At 42.9% G+C, this 25,054-nt stretch overlaps 2 protein-coding genes across 2 annotated transcripts; both read left to right on the top strand.

Annotated features, from left to right (window-relative positions):
* Nucleotides 1-5,894: 5,894 nt before the first annotated feature.
* Nucleotides 5,895-7,137, top strand: LOC147608249 (uncharacterized). The gene is made up of 2 exons (XM_086788964.1): nt 5,895-6,258; nt 6,373-7,137. Exon 2 carries the CDS (start codon nt 6,386-6,388, stop codon nt 7,034-7,036), a length of 651 nt encoding a protein of 216 aa, XP_086645090.1. The 5' UTR covers nt 5,895-6,258; nt 6,373-6,385; the 3' UTR covers nt 7,037-7,137.
* A 10,833-nt stretch (nt 7,138-17,970) lies between these two features.
* On the top strand, nt 17,971-21,064 carry LOC147608248 (uncharacterized). The gene is made up of 2 exons (XM_086789377.1): nt 17,971-19,821; nt 19,952-21,064. Exons 1-2 carry the CDS (start codon nt 18,362-18,364, stop codon nt 20,283-20,285), a joined length of 1,794 nt encoding a protein of 597 aa, XP_086645503.1. The 5' UTR covers nt 17,971-18,361; the 3' UTR covers nt 20,286-21,064.
* Nucleotides 21,065-25,054: the final 3,990 nt, after the last annotated feature.

The following is a 25,054-nucleotide window of genomic DNA, read 5'->3' as shown; positions in this document are numbered from 1 at the left end:
CTACTTGAGGAAGATCACTGACATTGATGCCAAAATTTCAAAACTGGTAGGCCCTATTGGAAGCACTCCAAAGAATGTATCAGATAAGGTCAAGATTCTTCAGCTTCAAGAGAAGAGAGAATATCTTGTAAACGTGGATCTAAGCTATGTGCTGAAGCTCCAATACCTGTAGATTCTAGGATAGAGACCCAGAGGATCATTGCTCTTTGCTGATTGCCTAGGATAGTGAGAAATCTCGGCCTGAAATTGGCTATGTGATACCAGCCCGACTTTTGTAACTTGTCTCGTTTTTCTTCAATAATAAAAATGCCTTTATTGAAAAAAATAAAAATAAAAAATGTTAGGTATATCTACCTCTAGAGTTACATCTTTAGGCTCACGTATCAACACTCACGGCTCATGTGTCCACATGTGTCATGGCTCATGTCTGCAAGCTCACGTGTCGAGACTCATGTCTTTTTGCATGGGATTGTGAGCTTATGTCCCCTACTTGAGAGATGGTTTGGCCTAGTTTTTGTGATTTTTAGAATTTATTAAACTTGATGGGGTGTGATTAATGGTTATGATGCAAGTAGTTAAATATTTTTAATTATTTTTTGATGGTTTAGCATGCTTCTAAGCTACCAATTCCAACAAAATACATTAAAAAATTATGAAAGATTACGAAATCAATGAATAAAAATTGACAATTCCACTCTGATTCACCCTAATGGAGCTCAATGCTAGTGGATTTCACTCGTAATCACAATTGCTAAGCTAACCCTTGGCTCAAAGCACTGAGATTAAGCCTTTTGGGCTCCAATTTCATGTAAATCACCAATGAACCAATGTTTTTCCCTCTAATAGATGAAAATAGAATGCCGAAATGCAAGTAAACTTTAAATAAAAATCAAACTCACCACTAAACACATCCAGTGGCTCTAAAACCATATGTTTTTCATAGTGTGATCTCCTAATCAACACTGAGAAGTATTGGGTGATCCCAATAGCTTGGAATGGATGAATAAACGGTGGAGCTAAGCCCTAGGCTAGTCCTCGGTTGTGCACCAAATATGTTCAAGTCCAGAGCATACCTTAGCCTTGCCAAAGCATGTGTCATTAGGTCTTGCCTAAGAGCTATAAATGTAACTTTCCAATGTGGGTGCACTAGCTCGTCTGTCATGTTCTATTCCTATTGTCACACTAGAATGCTCCTTTGCCAATGGGGTAAACGTAGAGCTCTCAATGTGTAGATGGAGGCAAAAAGGGATGGTCCTTCGTCGCGATGGTTCTCTCTCACAAAAGGCAGGGAATGAAGAAGCTAATGGAAGAGACAGAAACCTACAATCACACCTATTCAAATATGCATCCCACCAAGCATGTAAGAATCCAATCGCACCAATCGCATGTAAGAATCCAATCCCACCAATCGCATGTAAGAATCCAATCGCATGCAAGCAAGAAGAGGGACGAAGGGGAGATCACAAGAAAACTAACCTTGTAAAGGACTTGCAAGGGAATGATTGTGTCTTGCTTATTGTAAAAAATGACTTATATACAAATGACTAGTTTTCACACTAGGCCACCCAAACTTAATAATGGTCCGGCCTCTATTATTATTTCTAGTCTTAAGCAAGTATGTACACGGAGTCCATAAAATTTTCCTATTAAGCATAGGGTAAGGTTGCTTTATATGCTCGAGCACCGTCTTATAAAGATAAGAGCTCGTTCACGTGGGTAAGATGGTGAAGCGCTTATGATAGGTTGGGTTGGCGAAACCATGGAGTGGTTAACACCAACACATATTCCATAGATAAACAAACCATCACCACACACATGTTCATCAGGCGTAAGTACTCCATGACTCACCCTACCATACAAACTAACTATAACAAACACAAGAGGCCATAAACATATGTCAATGTGTACCAAATGTATTGATATTCATAATGGCATCACCCACAATAGTAACATAATTTTTCATGATGTGTCCCCAAATTATCTAAGAGGGTAGAAAACTATTTTTTAAGAGGGTTTAAAATACATTCTAATAATAACTAAGGTGTCACCTTAAAGGCAAGCCAACAAAAAAAAGAAATTGGGATGTTTAACCTCATCCTTAGGTAGGACACCTTATTATAATTTACTTAGGCTTGAAAATAGGAAAGTAAGAAGACTTAAAAGAATAGAAAAAATATTGTAATGTGTTTGAATAAGGTTGCAAAATGATGAACAGAGACAATATTGTAGTGTGTTTGAATAAGGTTGCAAAATGATGAATAAGATTAGAGTGATGCCAAACAAGATTGAAGAGTGCATTTAACGTACAAGAAGCAAATAGAATTTAGCCCTTGCAAAGACTTAGAAATATTGTATTTTACTAGGGTAAATCAATTATGAGATTCAACATGATTTTATGTCACATAGAAATGATTCCTTCAAATAATAAAATAGCATAAAAGGGCAATGAAACATTGGCAAGTTGATTTTACTTTTACTCCAATAAATACATGATAAATCTATGATGAGGATCTCGTATTTGTGTTTCAAAATGAAATTGTTTTGCCTTTATATTAAAGACTCAAAAAACCACACACTATCTTATATGAGATACCTTTATGTTAAAAACGGCTCAAAGAATTACACACTAGCTTAAATATGAGATACCTTCATATGGCACAAGTTTGACTTAATGTGATTAGAATAATCTGCAATGATACTAGTGTACAATAACAATGCTTTATAGAATATGTTGAACATAGATATATACACAACTGCATGTATTATCATAACAATGCCTTATATAATATGTTAAGCATAGATATATACATTAGTGCATGTATTATTTTGGTGTACAACAACAATAGCAAAGTAAAATTAGGATAATACATGCACTTATGTATATATCTATGCTTAACATATTCCACACTGCATTTGTTGAGAGTGTATTGCATCATTGTTGTAAGTGAAGCATGACAAAAATTTCAAGTATTATATGCACACTCTTCATCAACTAATGTATGTATGGAAAAATCAAAACTTCCATGAAAATAAGATATATAACAACATCGTTGCAGTAAAGCTTCTATGAAAAAAAGGTATTTAACAACATGGTTGGCATTAAAGCTTCTACAAAAATAGGATATTTACAACATGGTGGGCCACTATAAAACATAAAAAACACAATTTTGATCATTTTTAAAAAAAAATTTGCACCCTCTTTATTAGCCCGTGCAACTATTTCTCCTATAGGATATAATGGGTTACTTGGCCCATCAGTTTATTCAACCATGCCTCCCTTGCATGTAGAGAAAGTAGGGTAACGATGTACCCATTGGGATTTTGACCCACTAACCCACTTGGCTTCATGGCACAATAACCTACACTAATCGATAGGTTCATGAAAAGTAATGTTAAGCATAAATATACTTAGATAGGTGGCATACATGCAATAATGCAAATGCCATATATGTCCATATAAGTCATGTGATGTAATTCATTTTGGTAGACTTCATGCTTATTTTCTTAAGGATGCATTTATTAAACATGAGATGATGTAAAAAGTTGTCATCCATAGTTTGTAAGGATATGTGCTCATACATGCTTATATATATATTGTTGTTCATGCTAATTATATGTAGATATCATGCCAACTCTCGTATATATTTTAGAAGAAGCATCTTTGAATAAGGATAAATCAATTACGAAAATTGGCATGCTATCATATCACATGAAATGATTCCTTCAAGCAATATAGTAGCATGGAAGTGCAATGAAATATAGTGGCATGTTAATTGTACTCTTACTCCAATGAGTACATGATAAGTCTATGTTAAGGATTTCATATTCATATTTCGGGATTGAAAATTGTAGCAATCAAGTTAAAAGAATCACACATTCCCTTGAAGGTGAAGGAGATACCTTCATATATGCGTGTTTGACTTGATGTGATTGGAATAACCTCATAAAATACTATAATACCAATTCACCTTGCTATTGTTGTTGCACACCGAAACAAGAATGCATTATTGCATACATGTTTTTAACAAGACCTTATTGAGAACAAATATTTTTGGTTAACATATTCAACAAGGCCTTATCGAGAAGACATTGTATCATTGTTAATGGTGGAGATTGAAGCATGAAACATTTCTCAAGTAATATATGTGCTGCATGATGCAGACACACTTAGAACTTCCATGGAAATATGATACTCAACAACATAAGGCATTATGAAACATTACACACGCATTTATTGTCACCCTTTCTTGTTTCTAGTCCTCTTTCTTAGTGTACTTTTTCTCCCAAAGGATATGGCATAAGAATCTTTTTCACAACATTCTATTAAAAAAGTTCATGTATTTATTTAAGAGGATTTGTGATGTATCCATACATTCATGACATTTAATTTTACACACAAGTATGCTTAGATACACATACAAGCACACACATGTGCAAATGCCATATATCTTTTTACTTAAAAACCTAAAAGAAAGTTTATTTGGTTGCCCATTTTCTCATAAGCTAAGTATACGTTTTTTTTAAAAAGTTTCTATGTGAAATAAGGAAAAAAAGGTCTCTAGGATGAATGTGTTTCATATACTAATGTTTTTTTTAAGTCATCAAATTTTAGGTCTCAGTAATGTTTGATTTGTTGAGATATGGAACAAAAGCAAAAAAAAAAAGAGACTATTAAGTTTTAGTTGTATGGATTGATTCTTGATGCTAAAAGTTGAGCAGTTTAAGGATGTAGCTATTAAATATGAGATGATGTAGAAAATTTTCATCCATGATTTATAAGGACATGAACTCATATATGCCTTATGTTGTGTTAAAAAGCGCATCTTTGAATAGGGATGTATAGATGATTACACCAATAAATCCAACACCATTTCAATTTCATTTTCTTCAAATTTTCCCATAAAATATGCTTCCAAAGGCCCTTTAGCTATTGCATGGGAATGATAGAGGGGTGCCCTTTTAATTTAATGAGATCTTCATGTTAATCACCTTCCTTGAGATTCATATGTCTACGATGCTTATCTACAACCTTCTTGTGCTTCTCCTTAGACCTTTTTATGGTTGTCTATACTTGTGCAAACGTAGAATCAAGATCCCTTACATACTCAACTGTTGTAAAAAGCTCATCCTTAGTCATGCCAAGCATGTCCCACCATCTCCAATGACCTAGAATTGGACTTGTGACCTAACACTTGAGACTCCAATTCCTTAGCAACTTGGCTACACTCTAGGGAAGGTGCGGGTTTCCCAAAATAGTAGAATATAGCTAGATTGATGGAGTGATCTTTGTATGACCAATCAAATTTGTGGGAAAGGTTTTTAAAAATTCGATGGGAGAATGTGGAAATGTTGCCATGTTGGGATGAAAACAAGACTTTTTTTTCCCCATTGGGGTGTTTACATACCTAAGGTTGAGCAACCTGCAAGAATTCCATTATTGTCTCATAGCCAGTGGATGAGGCTGGACGTGCATAATGTTTTATTGAATCAAAGTACACCTCTCACCCGGGGTTTGACTTACATCATGGGTTGCCTTACTTTGACAGAAATACCATTTTTTAATGACATTATTTTTATTTTTAGCTTGTAAATATGTATAAAATAAGCAAAAACAAGCAAAAAATCAAGCCTACCCACGATTGCTCGAGCAACTTCTGAGACGGGCATAGATTATCATCCAATGGTTTGATGATCGTAGCGCTTTTGGACATACGATGCGCATAGACTATTGTCCAACGGTCGTAGGTCGGTCATGTAGTCATTAAAATGTGTGTGGAGACTCCAAAGTATTATAAAGGAGGAGGGGAATTGGAGCTATGGAAACAGTAGAGCAATGATGAGAAAAGTATTGACTTGTAGTTCACTCGTGAAGAAAAGTATTCGCTTGGCCCCTCTCCTCTTCCCTAACGTGCAAAAGCCAAAATGGCCTTTCCTAGGTACTACTATGACGACTCCAAGTTTCCTAGCCATGGTCGTGTTGGGAATACACTCAATCCAGACATGCTTCCCACTCCAGACATACCTCCGTAGCCCACTTTAAAACTGCCCACTAATCTCTGAGAGAGAGAGAGAGAGAGAGAGAGAGAGAGAGAGCGCCCAGCTCCTTTGCCCTCACAAGCAGTATCTACTTTGGGGCCAGTGTCTTTTCCCACATACGCATGAACCCCATCAGAAGAATCCATCGAAGAACAGTCTCTGCATCCTCCGGATTAAAGCAGAACGGAGGTGGACCCATCAGGGCCTCTTTCTTCTGAACAGGTAGACCCCCCCTCAGCCTGGCCAATCGAAGAATCAAGGTAAATAGTGGGTTGCTTGTGTTTGTGGCAATTGGCCTAATCGCTTTGCTTTTTCGCTTTTTGCTTTTTCTTGAAGGTCAAAGAGCGCTATGGAAGTCAGATCGGCAGAAAAGAATGGAGAGCTGGATGAGAAAGCAAAAGAAGGTGACCCAGGTGAGATTGAATTTGAAGCAACATCAATAGGAACAGAAACTCCAACACAGCCACCAACTGTAGAGCATACAGAAGAGAGTGAACCTCACTCTGAAGCAAACAGCCCTCCCTTAGCTTCTCCCCTTCTTTCTGAAGACTTGGAAAAGGGTCAAAGCCCATCTTCATACAGTGAACCTGCAGAAAATTTGAGAGGTGAAGATTGGCAAAGCAACCAAAATCCTGAACAGAAGAAAACCTCTCCCACCAACACTGGCACGGGCACCGACACAGACCCTAATGTAAAGCTTGCAGCCAATCTTTCCATACGATCAAGCATCCCTGCCATCACCCACTCAGTGATCTCTGCTGTCAAGAAAGTATCTTTTGCCACACCGTCTTTCTCAACGAGATCATCATCCGTATATGGTTCTAAACCCCGGTGGCCACCCACATCTCAGCAAATGAAGATCATCGAGGTCATATTGCGTTTTGGTGGAGTGGTGTTGTCCCTCATCACATTCTCAGTCATGGCTGCAACCAGTGAAGAACAAAGTGGCGCTGGAAGCACCTTCAAGATGAAATTTACAGACTACCAAGCTTACAAGTAAGCAATGCCAGCCACCTACTTACCCATCATTAGGACTGAACATGCAAAGGGTTCACACATCTAGCATTACTATTATTATGTCAGATCATGAACCTTCTATGAGGTTATGTATGACAAGATTTTTGATGGGGGTGTCCGTTTATCCCAGTTGCTCAGATTCCTTCACTGATCAACACATTCTGGTAGAACAATATAAATAATATATTGCAGAAGCCCATTCCCCTTGGTACAGCAGGAAGAGTCAGTCTGCCCATGATTGAGGTTATATGTATTCCTGACAGGATGTATGGGCATGGGTGTTATCGGCATGAAGCTGCAATAAAACTTATTTGGGACCTTTCTCAATGGGCTGTAGTAAAGTTACAAAAGATACAGTAGCTCTAGTTAAAGTAATAGAGGGGCTACAAGCGTGAAGCAACTCAGATTTGAGATAGAGCAAATCAGGCTTGAGAAGGAGTTGCATATAAGTGCACATATGTGGGGAAAAGGAGCGGCGAGCTCTCAGGAATGCGAAGGCCCTTCTTTAAGGAAGGATTATTCACTTATTGTCATTTTTTTGCCAGTTCATCGGAGCAAAAACCGTTTTGTTCCTTCATCAGCTAACCAACAGTTAACCTGATGCACATGAACATTTTGGGCTAGAATAGGAAGAGAGATTCAAATCCCTTTTAGTGAGCCCTGAAACAGGGAGAAAAGAGGCTGTGAGAGCATGAGTGGAAATGCTCAAGGGTAGAATAGGACGGAAGGGGGAGAGTGAGCAAAGGAGCTAGACTAAGACCATCTGAATGAAAAAGACTAGTGACAAGCAGAGTTTGGGTGGATTGATCAGTTTCAGCATGTTTAATCTTGCATGTCCTTTTTGGGTAAGGCCTGTCCATTTAAGTGCAAATGAATAACAGTTTGTTTTTTTGTTTCGTATTGCGAGAGTTTGGTACTGAAAGTAGTTTTTTTAGCGACTCATGGGTGTAGCAAGCAGGGCTGGAACCCAGGTCTTGCTGGGAAAGTTTAACACCCTAACCACTCTACTACAATGCTTGTGGTTAAAAGTGAATAACTGCTGTTATACAACCAATGGATAACTTGAGCAAGCACACTCAAATCGCGGAACTACGTTAAGCAAAAGATTTCTGTACAAAAGCTATGGCTGAATGTTCAAAATGGAATTAATTAAGAAAGTTGTCCAGCTTACAACGTAAGCCATTGAGAACCTCTGTCTTCATATGAATGTTTGTTGCCAACAGACGAGGATGATCGTGCTGCTGTTTGCTTGCTGACATGCTGCCATTTTGGGCTTCTCACGGGCTGAGGGAGAGGATAGATAGCAAGAGAAGAAGGTAGCAGCAATGATAGTGTGGGGGAGATTTTAAGCTGGGCCATGAGTGATAACCCACTCTTGGCAAGTAGACAGTTTACCGATGGCCCCTTAGGGCAGGTCTTGGTGGTATGGGACTCCAAGGTTGACTGCTGTATGGAATGGTCACCATTGCATAGGGCACATGCCTCCGTGCTGCATGTTTCTTGCCACGATCATATGTATTCACCTACTGCTTCCTCATGGGATAAGGGGAGGTGGAAGATAGAAGAGGAGGGTCACCATGCCAAGAGGTTGAAGGAATTTAAGGCAGGTGATAAGTTTGTAAAGTTTGAAGCTTATCATGGTGATTATGATGTGAGTAAGGGAACGGTTTTCATAACCCAATTTGATATTGCCTTCAGTAATGAGTTCTCCCAAGAAGTCCATGTGAGCATGTTTCTAGGGGGCTCGGCTGTCCATTGGTGGATCATTGAAAAGCTTTCTAGCAGCCTAAATCAGACATGGGAGGATTTCAAAGAGAGGTTTTATGCACAGTGCTTGCATCCAAGGTTTTATAACCTTTTCTGTTCACATGCATTAAAGTTGGGCCCTGGCCCCACTGGCGAGTGCTCGGGGCCCAAGGGACCCATGTATGTGCAGCCCAACCTTTGGGCACCCTATTGACTATGTAAACCCTCATTAATGAGTGGGCACTAAAAGGAGGTGCCCATCATTGTTTGAGGTGGTCTGTGCCATGTGGCATGTGGGAGTTGGACCCCTTCCACCAGCCCACGAATCTCACACGATTCTCTCTCTCTCTCTCTCTCTCTCTCTCTCTCTCTCACGTTTCGAAAAAAGCGCATCACTTCCTTCTTCTCCATCTGCAAATCAACACACAGAAGTGCTCCCCTTGCTGCTGTAGAGCTAGCGACTGCACCTACTGTACTTGCAGTATACTTGCTGTACCCGATTGCACCTGTTGTATTTGCCGTGGCCCATACGTGACTGTACCTACTGTACTTGCAATGTACCTGCTGTACCTGACTGCACATACTGCACCTACTGTACTTGCTGTACTATCTACACCAGCTGTACCTACTGCATCTACACCTACCCTTGTACCTATTTGAGTACTTGCAATGATACGTGTACCTTTTTGAGTACCTGCAATGACATTTTGTTCACGAGACGGTGCCCAAGGAGATTCACACCAAGTCGGCGTAGTTTCAGTAGCCTGCTGCCATGTGCTACTAACTGTCAACAGTGCAGTGGTGCTCCATCTGCTCCTGCCTGATGTGCGCTTGTACACACTGACTGCACCTGTACCTACCAGCTCATCGACGGTGCCTACTGCTCCACCTGATTGTTCTTTCAATGCGTTGCTGCCTTGCCACTGTCACCAACCTCTTGTGTGCGCCTAACCACCTTGCCCATAAGCTAAGCTAAGCATTTAGCTCAGCTACCAGTGGCAACTACACCTTGCACGACACTTAACATCTGTTGTGGCCTAGCACTTGAATGAAGGAAAAAGAAGAAGGGGGAGCCTCCACATCAAATATCAAGCCAAGCTTTAGCAACAGCAATAACAGAGGTACGATAAAATCAATTTGGGACTTCTTCAAAATTTTTGCAAATCCTGCCTAATTGCAGCATTAATCTTAAATATCCCTCCAAAATTGAGGACATATATCAAGCATTCAAGGGTTGCTATCATGGTAGCCTCCCTATAGCATCATTTTCAAAAAGCCCCTACGTTCTACCTAATTTTTGGGGCATTCTCTATAAGGGACTAAACACTGACATTGGATCATGTCCTTTGTTAAGACCTTTACATTATTTCTTTGCTTATTATGGTTACCCATATGCTCATTGAGAAGTTTGATGGAGAACATTTCCATACTTGGCGGCAAACGAAGGCAAAAGCAAAGAGATGAGACAGTTGCTAAAAGGGCAAATTGAGCTCGATACAAGTCTCAACACGGCCAACGACACTCTCTGAAGAACTTACTGTAAATTTTGGAGCACATCTCATCAGCCTCATGAGAGGTCTTTGGCCTTTTGTTGAAGGTGAAGATAAGATGCCAGAATAGAAAGATACAACTCAAAGAGCCTGGAAACTAAGGGATCAAAGAGCCTTTGGTCTAATAGTACTTGACCTCTCTGATAATTGCATATATCATGTAGCAGATCTCCCGACATCCAAAGAGGCCTACAAGAAGGTGGATATGCTTTTTAGAGCACAAGGAAAGAAGTCTAAAGTTTCATTGTAAAGAAAGTTCTATGGACTTATCTTGCAACCACATGAGAGCTTTGACGCTCATGTGAACAAAATGAAGTTCCTCATGAACCAACTTGCTGCACTTAAAGCTAAAGTGGAAGAAGATGTGGCCATAGCTGTACTGATCAAGTCAATGCCAAATGAGTTCTAGAGAAACCTCATCACCACTTTGAAGAACGTGCCCAATCTTACCTTTGAAGGGTCATAACCTCCTTTAAGGAAGAGGAGAAAAAGATGAAGGACAAAGAAGCAATGGGGAGAAGGGGAGGGGGGGAGGGGGTAGCTCCTTCTCAAAGAAGAGCTTCAAAGGTATAAATTGTTTCCTTTGCGATAGGAACAATCATGTTGAGAAGGACTATTACTCAAAGAAGCTGTGCAAAAATTGTGTAAAAAATAACCACAATGAGAAGAACTGCTTTTACAAAAAAGCAGAGGCCAACATCATGGAGGAGAAAGAGCTTCCCACAGAGCGTTATGATGATTGGACTTTTTAAAGTCCAAAGTTATATGTTGTTTTCTGTTGAGTTTTGTGTTGTTTTTTGTTGTGAGGATGTGACTTGATCTTGTCTTGTCTCTACCCATGGGATTCCATAATTGGAAACTAGAGTCATGTGATTTATCCTTGACCAGGAAAACTCACATGAGAAACCATGAGCCTAGATTTATCCTTGACATAGTATGAGATAATCTCTTGAGGGGGAGTTTGTTGGGAATCAAGGTCTTACCTATGTGTGAACCCATTGTTATGAGTGTAGTGGTGTTTGTGTGTGAACCACCTCTTAGAGGGATATCAAATAATATCTAGATATTTGTGTACTGTGACATAAGCAGTGATGTCATTGGAGCAACCTTTGTAACCTATAAAGGTGCATGTACTTTACTGAAGAAATCAATCAACACACATCATTGAGTCGTGTACTTCACTCTCTCTCTAGCATTGTCTTCTCTCTCTATCCTTTTGAACACACTCTTTCATGTCATGAAGATCTTTCAACCTCCATAGCTGAGCATTGTAACTGGAGCTCTACCATGTAATTATCATGCTGATTGTGGATCCTAGTAAAACTTTTGTGGTTGAAACGGATGCCAGTGATTATGCAATAGGTGCTTGTGTTGAAGTTAATGATAGAGCTGCAGTTAGGGTTTGCAGGTACAGTGCCCAGCTATGGAGGTTGAAAGATCTTCATGTCATAGGAGTGAGTGTGCAAAAGGATAGAGAGAGAAGAGAGAAAAAAGCTCTTAGAGAGAGTGAAGTACATGATTGAATGATGTGATAGTTGCATGATTAATTCAATGAAGTACAAGTACCTTTATAGGTTACAAAGGTTGACCTTTTGACATGATTGCTTATGTCATAGCACACAAATATTTAGATATTGTTGATACCTCTCTAAGAGGTGGTTCACACACACATTCATCCATACTCATATAAGAGTGGGTTCAGACACATGTAAGACCTTGATTCCCAACAACACCCCCCCCCCCTCCTCAAGGGATTGTCTCATGCTGGGTTAAGGATAAATCTAGGCTCATGGTTTCTCATGTCAGATTTTTTGGTCAAGGATAAATGACAGAGCTCTCGTTTCACATGCCAGTTATGGGATTCTATGGGTAAGGACAAACAAGGATCAGGTCACATACACATAACTTAGCAGAAAACAACAACACATCTTGGACTTTAAAAAGCCCAATCATCATAAGAATAGTTTGCTTCCTCTATAGGAAGCTTTGTCTTCTCAATGATATTTGCATCTGCTTTTTTGTGAAAGCAGTTCTTTTTATCGCGGTTGTTTTTTTCAAAATGTCTACACGGCTTCTTTGAATAACAGTACTTCTCAGCATGATGGTTCCTACCACAAAAATAACATTTTATATCTTTGAAGCTCTTCTTTGTGAAGAAAGAGTTGTTCCCTCCTGCTTCTCTTTTTTTGAGCTTCCTTTCTTTTTTCTTGAAGGAGGCTATGACCTCTTCCAAGGTGAGATTGGGTTAGTGTGGCGATGAGGTTACAGTAGTGCTCTTGAGGCATTGACTTTAGTAATACTGCTAGGGCTACATCTTCTTCCACATTTGCTTTAAGTCTTGCAAGCTGGTTTAATAGAGACTTCATTTTGTTCCAACAATAAGCATGAAAGATCTCATGTGGTTGCATTGTGAATCCATAGAACTCTATTTGCAGAGAAACTTTGGATGTAACACGCGGAAGCTCTAGGGGTCTTCTTTCAGCCCTAAACACCACTGGCAGCATGCTGATGCAAAACGCAGACATGAAGAGAGAGTAGAGAGAGAGAGAGAGAGATATGCTGGAAATTCAGTATATTAATATGGTACAAAAAGATACCTAATCTACAGCCCTAGGCTATCTTCATAACAAAAGGTGAACATCACCAAAATCTGGTCCCTACTTGGACCCTAAGGACCCATCCCCATAAAGGAATGAATGACTAACACAATGTGCCTCTTGTGCTATTTATAGTCCCTTGGACTCTATGGAGAACTGGCCGACTGCTGGTCGGCCAGTTGGACATTATTCCATATTTTTGATGCGCCCTGCAGCTGCCTCATCTGGGTGTGGTCAGTCGACAGACTATTTTATCTCAGCCGACAGCTCTCTTTCAGCAGTCGACAGCATCCTATGCCTTCCATGTCCCTGCTCCAAGTCCAAACTGGTTCTCTTCTGCACCTTGTGCTCCATAAATCCTGGTTCTATCTGGTTTATACTCTTTATCTGGCTGCCTCTTCTGGACCAGCATCTGAGAATGTCCATGGCATCTTTCATGCACATGACATTGGAGTTTCTTGCTTGAGCTCCGAAGAGCTTGTCCAGCTTTTCATAAGCATCTTTGGAGGTAGGACATGATGTATGAGTTATCAGAGAGGCCAAGGGCTATGAGGCCAAATGCTTTTTGATCTTTGAACTTCCAGGCCTTTTGTGCTACATCTTTAGCCTCCGGCATCTTCTCATCTCCTTTAATGAAAGGCCAGAGGCCTTCTCTCATCAGACTAAACTTCAGCCTAGTGTGCCAAGTGTGGTGTAACATGCGGAAGCTTTGGGGGAGATCGGTAACTTCAACGCCCAGAAAAACAGCACACTTGTCGCGACGAAATTAACGCACAAAACTGAATATAGATGTGCAGGAAAATAGAGAAAGAGAGAGGGAGAAGAGGACACAGTATTGGGTCCTGAATACCCTCAGTAGGGCCCCCACCACGAATGGTGTATTTGCTTTTATTAGAATGATGCAGAAATAAAAGATTGAACTTGAACCTGTTTGGTTGAGATAGATCTCTGCCCTTGACCTTCAATCCTTCACCCCTTCTGCGTTAGCTTGTCCTTGGCTGTCCTAGCCCTTTGTTCAGCACTTGGTGAATTATGAGATAAATGAACTGATTTATGTCTTGGGTATTTATACCCTTCAGGGATGCTAGTCGGCTGGTTTACAGCAGTCGGCTGTCTTAAAGTTGCTCCACGACTGGTAAAATCAGCATTAAATGCTGAAAAATGCTACGCATCACTTAAGTAAGTGCTGGCCACCATGCACATTAGCTACTGGCTGCTGGGCAGCCTGTGTGGGCTGCCCCACACCTGGCCTACAGCCTGTCTATGTGGCATATGGAGCCTGGCATGATAGTACATGTATGGCTGGTGTAGCTTGACATGATAGTACATGTGTGGCTTGTGGGGCTTGACATGGTGTACATGTATGCCTGGTGTAGCCTGACATGATGTAATTCCTTGGGACTAGCTATCTTGGAGATCTTTTGTATTTCTGTTCTGGGAAGGATCCGGAAGGATCATGAGTCCTAGACATTTTATCGGATACAACTGTGCAGATGGGTGTTTCTTCCGGTCTAGCTGTACTTGTGTGTGTATGACTTTGATTTTATCTTTGGATGACTTGTCTTGTTTGCTTGGACAATACTTGAGATTTTTGCCTGCGTTGTCCATGGGACCGGGGATGCCTGGGCACCCTGTGAACGAGTATGTGCACACCTGTTTGGGACTGACAGGTGGTCTACATGCGTTTTGCAAGTGGTAAGTGTCCCCAAAAACCCAATTTATAGCTTATGAAAACCGGCCTGACGGGCGGTGAAACAAACACTCGCACATAAAACACTTCAACGCCATTGAGGACCTAGAAAAGGAAAACAAATAGGGGGAGCTAGAGTGCTCCTGCAAACAGTACACAGACACCAATTGGCCCCAAAATGCAGTGGCGTCCCTTGCGGTATTTCTTTAATTGATTATAAGAGCTTTGATTACAATAAGGCTTGGAACTCAGCCGTCACAGTAGAACCCCTGAAGCCTGCAAAGAACCTGCATCATGGCTTCTTGTCCACAGCCATTGTTCACATCGAAAGACTCTCTCACATTGAGTCTACATACAGAAGCTTTCTCCCATGATCAGGGCTGCCACAACCATCCATAGCCTCTCACACTATGAACAGCATCACACCGTGACACATCCAGTGCTTCTGCATCACAACACAGACTCCCAAACTGTCTCTCAAAAGAGTACTCGCATCACAGCACAGCATACCATACAGTCGACACACCTGTACCAACCTTCTCTACCTTCCAGGGGTACTATCCATCTCTGTCATGGATTCCCTGTCCCCTATCCAATCAATAGCAAGGCTGTACCATACATGTGTCCATTCCTGTACCTTATGCCTGCATGTGATCTATCTCCTGGAGAAACCCAAAAAAAAACATGTTTCCTCGAGAAACCTACGACCTGTTTCCACATGAAACCATTAGGCTTGTTTCCCTTTGAAACTTCTGTCCTGTTTCCATACAGAACCATTCATGGCACCATTCAATAACAGTGCCAACAACACCATACATCTAGTTACCTGTTCCCTCATGAAACATCTGGCATAGAGATGCCCATAGCTGTAGGTCCCTCTGTTCCTTTCTAGCAGGAAGAAAACAATCTGCTCCATGAGCACGCAGCCATGCGAGCTTGCATCACTCCCATGCCAAGAAACATAACCAAGTGACCTGTACTTGCAGCGAGAAACCCAAGTACATTGCTGAATTTGCTATCAAACAAAAACAGCCCATAAACAGTCCTCAAACTGATCTCAAAACAATCCCGAACCCAAAGCAAAGAGAAGCTGAAAGTTCCATCAGTTGAACACCATCGACATGATGTCTATGTTCATGAAAAACCAGCCCCTCCTTTCTGTAAAAACAGGGCGTCCTCCAAAAAGCACACACCTCGCTGCCTCTGAGATGCACTGCCGCCTATACGATGCGCTGCCCGCACAGTAATCAACCTGCAGCCACCTGTATCAGCTGTCGTATAGCAGCCGCTGCCTGTACCAGCTGTACGGGATTGCACCGTACTTGATTGTACTTGCTGTCCGTACAGGCCTACAGTTACTGCCTGTACCAGCTGCACAGAAGGCGTCTGAACGTGCAGCACCCATACCCTGGTCGCCAGCTCCGCCTGTACTTCCAGCCGCCAGTAAACATGCAGCCGCCTGTTCCGTACAGTACCCAGCTGCCTGTTCTGTACGACCAGCAGTTCTATAGGGGTACTCTCCACGGAGGTGTGGTTCTCTTCTCCTCCACGCAGCCAACATGCACGCCTCCTCCCCAAAAGCGAGAGAGAGAGAGAAAAGAAGAGAGTCGTGGGCCTCCAAAAGTGGAGTAGCCTCTATAAATTGCTTAGGGGCCTCCCAAGGTTTTAAAACCTTTAAAACTTTAATTTTTTGCGCACCAAAGGTTATAAAACCTTTTTAAATTAAAGTATCTTTGCCCCCTTCACGCTTGGGGTTGTCCACACATGGGCTTCTTTTTTTAAACTCAAATCTGATGCTATTCACACTGTCCACCATGTCCCTTTGCACACCTGCATACTGTCCAGAGAAAAACACAGGGTTGTGACAGCTTATAGTTTCACATACTAATAATTATGGGTGCAAGTTCACACACACTTACAAGTCACCGGACAACTTATAAGTTGTACACACTGGGCTGGGCTGGACTTATTTAATACACGTGGCGACCAAAAGACGAGATCTAAACAACTTTTGGGCCAACTTCAAGTAGGCACTCCCTTCTAGACCTAAAAAGCACACGAGTGGGCTATTTCCGGCGGGGAGCCTCTATTATTGACAAAAAACTCTGCTTTTGTGGGTGCATGAGGGCTGGTCGGCTGGTTTCTCAGCCTGTTGGCAGCCTACTACCGCTATCTACCGCGACAGATGTTCATCAGATGCATGGGGGATGCTGGCCGACTCCTTCTGCATGTCTTCCATTGCTGGCTGAGTAGTCTACAGCTTGAGAAGGGGCTGGACATGTCATAAAAACGGGGAGGAAGAGCTGGTCGTGTTCATCTGGACAATTTTCCTTGTGACCGAGGGCTTGCAGGCTTGTGTATTGCTGCTGGTCGCATCCTTCTGTGGCTACTAAGAGGTGGTCGACTGTTGTAAACAGCCCCTCATGGCTGGTCGATTTGTCCTGTGAGCCATACAGGAGGAAGGTGAAGATACAGGGTTGTTCCGGGCTGATGCGGGAGTGCTATGGGCTGTCCATAGTTGTCCTGCATGTGCTTGACGCCGGAAGTGCCTTCTTGTGTTGAGAATTGTCAACAAAATTCTGCATATGTTTTTGTTTTGCTTTCATATTGTACTGGAAGAAACAGGTGCTAGCCAGTGGAGAATCCCTGGGCACTCATGAAGTTATATTTGGAAGCAGACTCCTTTTTGGTAATCTAACCATGAAGGGGAAGGGGGGGGGGGGGGGGGGGGGCGGAGGGGGGGTCAGCCCATCTTCTGGCCCCTAGTGTGGTGTACTGTGCAGATTTGTCATCTCCTTTTGTCTGACATGCTTATGTGTATTTTCAGAGCGAGGCTTTCTACACGGTTGTGCCTAATATGATGTTGGATATGGCTGTAAGGAGTCATTATCCGTGAGAGAAGGTTGGGATTCTGAGGTAGGTCTCGTTCTATTGTCGCGCCTCGAAAGAGGTTACTTTTGGTTTAAGCGGCAATGAGCGTGTGGAAAGACTTCGTGGCTCTCCTGTTTGTGTAGGGGCACTATTGCACCCTTGTAGTCTATTCGGCATCATACTTAGGGAACTGGTAGAGAGCGATTCCAGGGGCACGAAAAATTCTCTTCTTTCTAAAAAGCTGGAAGATACATTATGGCCAGCCAGTCAGATCATTCTGTGGAGGACTCTTATCACCCGTATTCACCGCATGCGGGAAGAAGATAGAGACAGGGATCATGTTGGGGCTTTGGCGGTAACGATCCATCGTTGTCTGCCAGGGCTGAGGATCAGCAGGATATTGATGCCTTGATGAATGAGCTTGAAGAGCTCCATGCTTTGCAAAGAGATCCTGATGTCCATAGCATAGTTTCCAGAAACGGCGTTTCTGGAGCACCGAAACGCCGAAACGTTTCGGAAACGTTTCCAGAAACGGAAACGGCGTTTCCAGCTTTTATTTTTTTCCAGGGTTCAAAAACCCGCGTGCTCTCTTCGCCGGCATTTTTCGCTTCTTTCCGCCGCCTGTTTGGAGCTGCTCTAGCCATCTACCTTGCCCTCTACTCCTCTACCTCCACATCAGCCCTCTACCACGCCCTCTACCTCTCTACTTGGGGCCTCCACCTTTGCCATCTAAGCTCTACCAAGCAAGGAGGAGTCACACCTTGCTCGCAGCCTGCAGGACCAGAAAAACAGCCTCCACTTCTCGAATCTCTCCGAGTCTTCCGACCTCGAACCGCACAAGTAAGTTAAGTAACATGGCTCGGACTCCAGATCCTTTTTGGCAGCATGTGGAGCAAGTGGGGGCTTATGCAGGATCTGGTGGCTCCAGGAAATGGAGATGTAAATATTGTGGGTTGGTCAAAACGGGGAGTGTCACCCGTGTGAAGGACCATCTTGCTCATGTTCCAAACAAAGATGTAGGGCCATGCCCCTCTGTTCCTCTAGATGTTCGGAAAAGCCTTGAAATGTGGAGGCAAAAGCGTTTTGCCGTTCCCGAAGAGGAAGTATCTACAGCAATGGGTGGTCAAGAGCATGAAGCTGGTTCAAGTCAAGCAGCAGCAGCAAAGAGGGCCAGAGGCAGAGACACAGGATCAGATTTCTCCTCTACCTCAGTGTCGGGTGTGCATGCAAGGAGGACTCCTTTGCCAGGTGATGTATCACATTCACAAGACACCCCTCCAATAAATACTGTACAAAGGGCTAGCATCCAAGCAGGATTTCAAAAGCAAGCAATTGCAGAGGCAACTAGGGAGCTCACCCGGATGTTCATACGGTGTGCCATTCCCTTTCATGTGGCCAAGACAAATCAATGGAGGAAGACCATGAGGGCCATCAGCCGCATTGGATGCGAGTGGGATGGCCCTACATCTGAGGCTCTGCGGACACGAGAGCTAAAGCGGGAAAAATCATGCATAGAAGTGCAGCTAGAGCCCTTGAAGGAAACATGGAAAAAGTATGGCTGCACTATATTGTGTGATGGGTGGTCAGATGTACGCAGGAGAAATGTATACAATGTTTTGGTGTCATGCTGCAAAGGCACTATGTTTTTGAAAGCCATTGATGCCTCCCTCCCAGGTCTCACAGTTACAGGTGCATTTATTTGGACACATATAAGGGAGGCTATAGTGCAAGTTGGGCCTGAGAATGTTGTGCAGGTGGTGACAGATAATGGAAGTAATTGTAAGTCTATGGGCTCTATGCTAGAGGATGAATTTCCAGCCATTGTGTGGACCCCTTGTGCATCACATAGCCTCGACTTATTGATTGAGGACATAGGTCAAATACAATGGGTTGAAGCCATCTTTTGCACCGCACGAAGCATGGTGAAGTTTGTGAAGAAGAGGCCAAAAGTCTTGAGCATGTATCGGGCCTACAGCACTCTTGAGCTATTGCAGCCTGCAGCCACCAGATTTGCATACATGTTCATTGTGCTTGAGAGACTCCTGCGAGTCCGCAAAGAGTTGGTACGCACTGTCTACTCAAATGAATGGCTAGAGTGGGATGAGAGAGAGAGCCCCAAGGCAAGAGCTTTTGTGCGTGATGTCATGAGAGAGGAGTGGTGGGTAGAGGTTGAGGGGTTGATCAAAACTCTCAACCCCATCTACACAGTGTTACGCATTACAGACATGGAGGGCAGTACTCTAGGCCTTTTATACGAGTACATGGACAAGATTGGGGAGGCTCTCAACAAGCAAGACTACTTGAGAGCAGAGCAGTAAGTCTCCTCAGTCATGGCTACCCTTGCTTTACTTCTTATCTTTATTTTACTCTTGAGTCTTTACATTGGTCTCGACTCTTGACTCTTGTTTTTTGTCCTTTTTTATCTTATGGTTTGATCTCTAAAGGGTTGATGAAATCAAGGCTGTGTGGAATCGGCGATGGGATTGGTTTCACAGGCCGATTCATGCAGTAGCACATGTATTGCATCCTTTGTGGCGAGATGAGGAGCAATACGAGAACGAGGAGCTAGAAGAAGGCTTCATGACATACATGAGGAACTTGACATCCGGTAATGTGCACATGCTGAAATGTATAGAGGATGATCTCTTGGCCTTTCGCAACCAGACAGGGAGCTTTGGTCGAGAGACTGCAAAGCTTCGAGAGACTCAGCTACAGCCTGTCTCATGGTGGGAGAAGTATGGAAATTGTGCTCCCACGCTAGTAATTCACTACCCTTAACTACAGTTTACATAGTACACTGTACAATGTGCATCTTTCTTGTTTCCACTTAGTTCTAATTTCTAATTGTATGTGCATTTCAATAACAGAAACGCATCGCCATTCGAGTGCTCTCACAGGATTGCAGTTCGGGTCCATGTGAGAGGAATTGGAGCACTTGGGCCCTCTTCCATACAAAGAAGAGGAATAGGCTGAGTACCGCTCAGCTAGAGCGGTTGGTGTTTTGTCATTGCAACCTCCAGCTCCTTGAGAGGAATGCCCGACATCCGGAGCCTTCACAGGTGAATGTGGATAAGATCGACATCATGAGGGAGAGGTTCATCCCAGAGATCCCACGGAATGAGCGTGATATGTACACCTTGCTTTATGAGGAGCTGACAGTGCCGAGCCACAACACCCGCTGCACCACCCATTCTCAGAGGCAGAGGGGGGGATCCATCGCTTCCACTTCAGCAGAGGCAGAGGACCATGATCCTACCATTTCTTCATCTGAGCCTGACTCTCATGAGTCGGAGGATGACTCCTCCATGGATGATCTTGATGAGTGATTTTTGGAGCACTTAGCTCTAGGATTTTGTCATGCCAGCAGCTGCTGCCAGCCTGCCAGCCACATGGATATTTTTTGATCATGTTTTGTATTTACTATAGTCTATACATATGGATTATGGATTATGGATGATGGATGATGGATGATGGATCTTGTTTTGTATTGACTCTTTTGAGGCTTGAGCCTACAGTTGTCATTTCTGAATTTTGATCTATCATTTGAGTCTTTGACATTGAACTTAAGCAAAGATGTATTTTTCAAGCTTTTGTAATGTTTTTATTAATTATATATGTATGTATTAAACCCTAAAACCGAAACTCCGTTTCCCCGTTTCTTCCCGAAGGCCGAAACTCCGAAACTCCGTTTCCCGCCGTGCTCCGCACCCCCGTTTCCGAAACTCGTGGAAACTATGGTCCATAGGGTCATTGAATCAAAATCTCATGTCAAGGCTGATGTGGTCACTTTTGATGCAATTGTCCAACAGATGGGAATTGACAAACCTCGAGAGTTGGCTGTTGCTTATTTAAAAAGCCGTGGCGATGATGTTTCCAATGACGAGGACAAGTGGGTCTTCACACGGCAGCCTCGCAGGCCATCCCGTGAAGAGAACTCTGATGATGATGTGAGATGGCATGCCGCCTGCACCAGTGATGTGAGTGGATATGCAGCCCGAACAAGTGATGTAAGTGGGCATGCAACCCGAGCAAGTGTTTTGAGGGGGCTTGCAACCCATGCAAGAGATATGTGGGGGCATGCAGCCCGAGGAGATGATGTACATCGACATGCAGCTCGAGGGGATGATGAGGGGTTTTCAGTCCATTTGAGAGATGCAGAAGATCTTCTTGCACTGTCGGTGGTATCTCCACCTTCTAGGTATGTTCTTGCTCCCAGAGTTCCATCGAGAGTGGAGGGTGTTGCACGGGAAGTTAGCCCTAGATCTGGGCACTGTCGCCATCGTAGACATGATGAGGAGGATGATGTTTAAGAGCGTCGGGATGCTCATCGTAGCAAGAAGGCCAAAGCATTCAAGTCAGGGGACAAAGGCATCAAATTCGAGAGCTATAATGGAAAGTTGGATACCACCAAGGCACTTGCTTTCATAAGGCAATTTGAAATAGCCTTTTGCACTGAGGAATTTATCGAGAAATCTATGCTTAGGCATGTGGGTATGCATCTTAAAGAGACTGCAAGTGATTGGTGGATGGCAAAGCTTTTGGACAGGACGGCTGCTCGTACATGGAGTGCTTTCAAAGAGTAATTTTATGATCAATTCCTTTCTCCTAACTTCGAAAAGGATGTACATAAGGAATGGGATTGGTTAATAGAGGATGAAGGCGAATCCGTTTTCTCTTATGTTTCAAAGTTTTGGTGAACTCTTCTCAAGTTCCACCTTTCATGATGATTAGTGAGGACGAGAAGAAAAGAAAGTTTGAGTCAGGGCTGCAAAGAATCATTAGAAGAGCCTTGCAGTGTATCCCCACAACACCTTACAGGAGCTCATATATTCAGCCACTATTTCTAAGGAGTTGCATGATAAGGGAGCTTCAAAAAGACAAGAATTCAGCTCATACAAGGGAAAATTCAGAGCTGGAAATGAGCAGAAAAAGGGTGGACATCCACCTAAGTTTATGCTTAATGAGTCCAAGGATGCAAAAGGGGGCTTAGAAAAGAAGCCGGGGGGTAAAAAGGATGATTCTAAGCTGTCTAGACAGCATATTTTTGATTGCATGAGAGAGGGGAAGTGCTTCACATGTGGGAGCAAAGATCACATGAAAGCTCAATGCCCCCAGAATCTCAAAAAGAATAATGTGGAGGATGCCAAACTGAGTGTGAATGTTATACCCCATGTTCAGGGTAACACAACACACGAACCAAAGAGCAGGATCTTATGCAAAGCTTGGGGCAAGTTAAAGGACCAAACAGCTTTATTCCTTTTTGATAATGCCTCAACAGATAACTTCATATCCATACTGATGGCTGTTACTCTTGGGTTAAAGCCCGAGGAATTGAGCATGGACTTTCATGCAGATGCTGCCTTTGAGGGCAAGGAAGTTAAGGTCACTTCCATCATTGGGAAGCTTCGCATATAGATACAGGGATATTTGGATCATGAAGACTTCCTCGTGGCATCACCTATGGGATGTGATGTGATACTTGGGATGCCTTGGCATTATCGTTTGGATCCCAAGATTTTGCACAAAGAAAAGAAAGTTATGTTTACTCATAGGGGTAGGGAAGTTTGTATTGATGCGGGTACTACTGGGAGTACCATATCCGTTGTAAGCCATATATCTATTTCAAAGGTAAAAAAGAAATCAGCTTGTTCTTACTTGGTCTTTGTATGTGATAATGTTGAGCATGATGCTGTAACTCCTGTAGATCAAGATAAGTTTGCTTTCTTAAGTGAATATGCTGATTGTTTTGCTGATTCACTACCTAGATAGTTACCCCCAGAGAGGCCAGAGGATCATTGTATTGACAATCTCCCTGGGAGCTCTCCTCCTAACCGTATAGGGTGAGTGCTTGCCCAATAGGAGGAAATCATGACTCAAGTAAATGATTTGCATGAGAAGGGTTTGATAAGGCTAAGTTCTTCGCCTTATTGTTCTCCAGTTTTACTTGTGCAGAAAAAAGATGGAACATACAGAATGTACGTTGATCACAGGGCCCTTAACAAGATTACTATCAGAACATGTTTCCGATTCCTCGAATCGATGATATTCTTGATAAACTTGAGGGAGCTACTTGTTTCAGTTGCATTGATCTTAAGAGTGGTTACTATCAAATTCGAGTGGTACCTCAAGATGTGCACAAAATGGCTTGTGTATTGCTGCTGGTCGCATCCTTTTGTGGCCACTGAGGGCTGGTCGACTGTTGTAAACAGCCCCTCATAGCTGGTCCACTTGTCCTGTGAGCCATACAGGAGGAAGGTGAAGATAGAGGGTTGTTCCGGGCTGATGCGGGAGTGCTATGGACTGTCCATAGTTGTCCTGCATGTGCCTGGGACGCCGGAAGTGCCTTCTTGTGTTGAGAATTGTCAACAAAATTCTGCATATGTTTTTGTTTTGTTTTCATATTGTACTGGAAGAGACAGGTGCTAGCTAGTGGAGAATCCCTGGGCACCCATGAAGCTGTATTTGGAAACAGACTCCTTTTTTATAATCTAACCATAAAGTGGGGGGGGGGGGGGGGGGGGGGGGGGGGGGGGGGGGGGGTTCAACCCATCTTCTAGCCCCTAGTGTGGTGTACTGCGCAGATTTGTCATCTCCTTTTGTCTGGCATGCTTATGTGTATTTTCAGTTTTCAACATTGATAAGATTTTCCGTGTACAGTTGCCCTTCTGTTTACAGCAATTGGTAAGGGTGAGTTGTAGCCCACGAGATCCGAGTGTTCTAGACATTCCAATGAGTGCTAAGAGAAATATTGGAAAAGTATTCCGATGAGTGCTGTTGAAGGTAGCGGAAGACACGCTTCACTGCTTGCCAATGCCAAGTGCCGTGACAATGCATAAACCTGGTCAATTGTGACACTGCATACTGAACATCTAGATAGGTATTGCACAGATATATACGGCACCCGATAGCTTGCTGATAGGTGGCTACATCAAAAGGCTTAGAAGAATCCTCAATTGACAAGTGAAGACCAGGTTCCACAGGAGTAGAAACAGGTTTGCAATCTGTCATTTGAAAGCGTTCCAAGAGCTGTTGAATGTATCTTCTTTGAGATAACATGACGCCCTCCTCAATCGGAATAAACTGGATTTCCAAATAATAACATAGAAGACCCATGTCGGAAACATCAAATGTATTCTATAGGTCAGCAATGAAAGCTGCAATGTGTCCCTCGTCAGGGTCTGCCATGAGCGAATCATCCACATAAAGATTGAGGATAAGGAGATGATCCCTGTCTCTACGGACATAAAGAGTGCTTTCAGTGGGAGATCATGCACATTTGCTGCGAGTCTAAAAGATAAAGGCAAAGCCTTTTCTTAGGGTGGCTATAAGCCAAAGGTTGAATCAGCCCAGTCTTCTCGAAAGGATGCCTAGAAGGAGGGTGATAAGTGTAAGAAGAAAGGCAAATGAAGGTATTGTTGGAAGCCAGGTCATAACATCAATGAATGCATAAAAAGACTGGAGAAGGCGAAGAAAGAGTCAGGCAGCATGGTTGTGGCTGATGCATCGGTAATAAGTGTTGAAAAGGAGGAGTCAACGAACTATGCACA

The sequence above is a fragment of the Cibotium barometz genome, chromosome 53 (genome assembly GCF_041138505.1).
Source record: "Cibotium barometz isolate CiBa-2024 chromosome 53, ASM4113850v1, whole genome shotgun sequence".
Lineage (NCBI taxonomy): Eukaryota > Viridiplantae > Streptophyta > Polypodiopsida > Cyatheales > Cibotiaceae > Cibotium > Cibotium barometz.
Note: the sequence above shows the minus strand (reverse complement) of the source record. Positions and strands in the feature narration are given on the sequence as shown.

Coding starts and splice junctions, on each gene's coding strand:
- LOC147608249 (XM_086788964.1), top strand. CDS start 6,386: ATGGAAGTCAGATCGGCAGAAAAGAATGGAGAGCTGGATGAGAAAGCA.
- LOC147608248 (XM_086789377.1), top strand. CDS start 18,362: ATGGCTCGGACTCCAGATCCTTTTTGGCAGCATGTGGAGCAAGTGGGG. Junction 19,822..19,951: donor GACTACTTGAGAGCAGAGCA/GTAAGTCTCCTC, acceptor TGATCTCTAAAG/GGTTGATGAAATCAAGGCTG.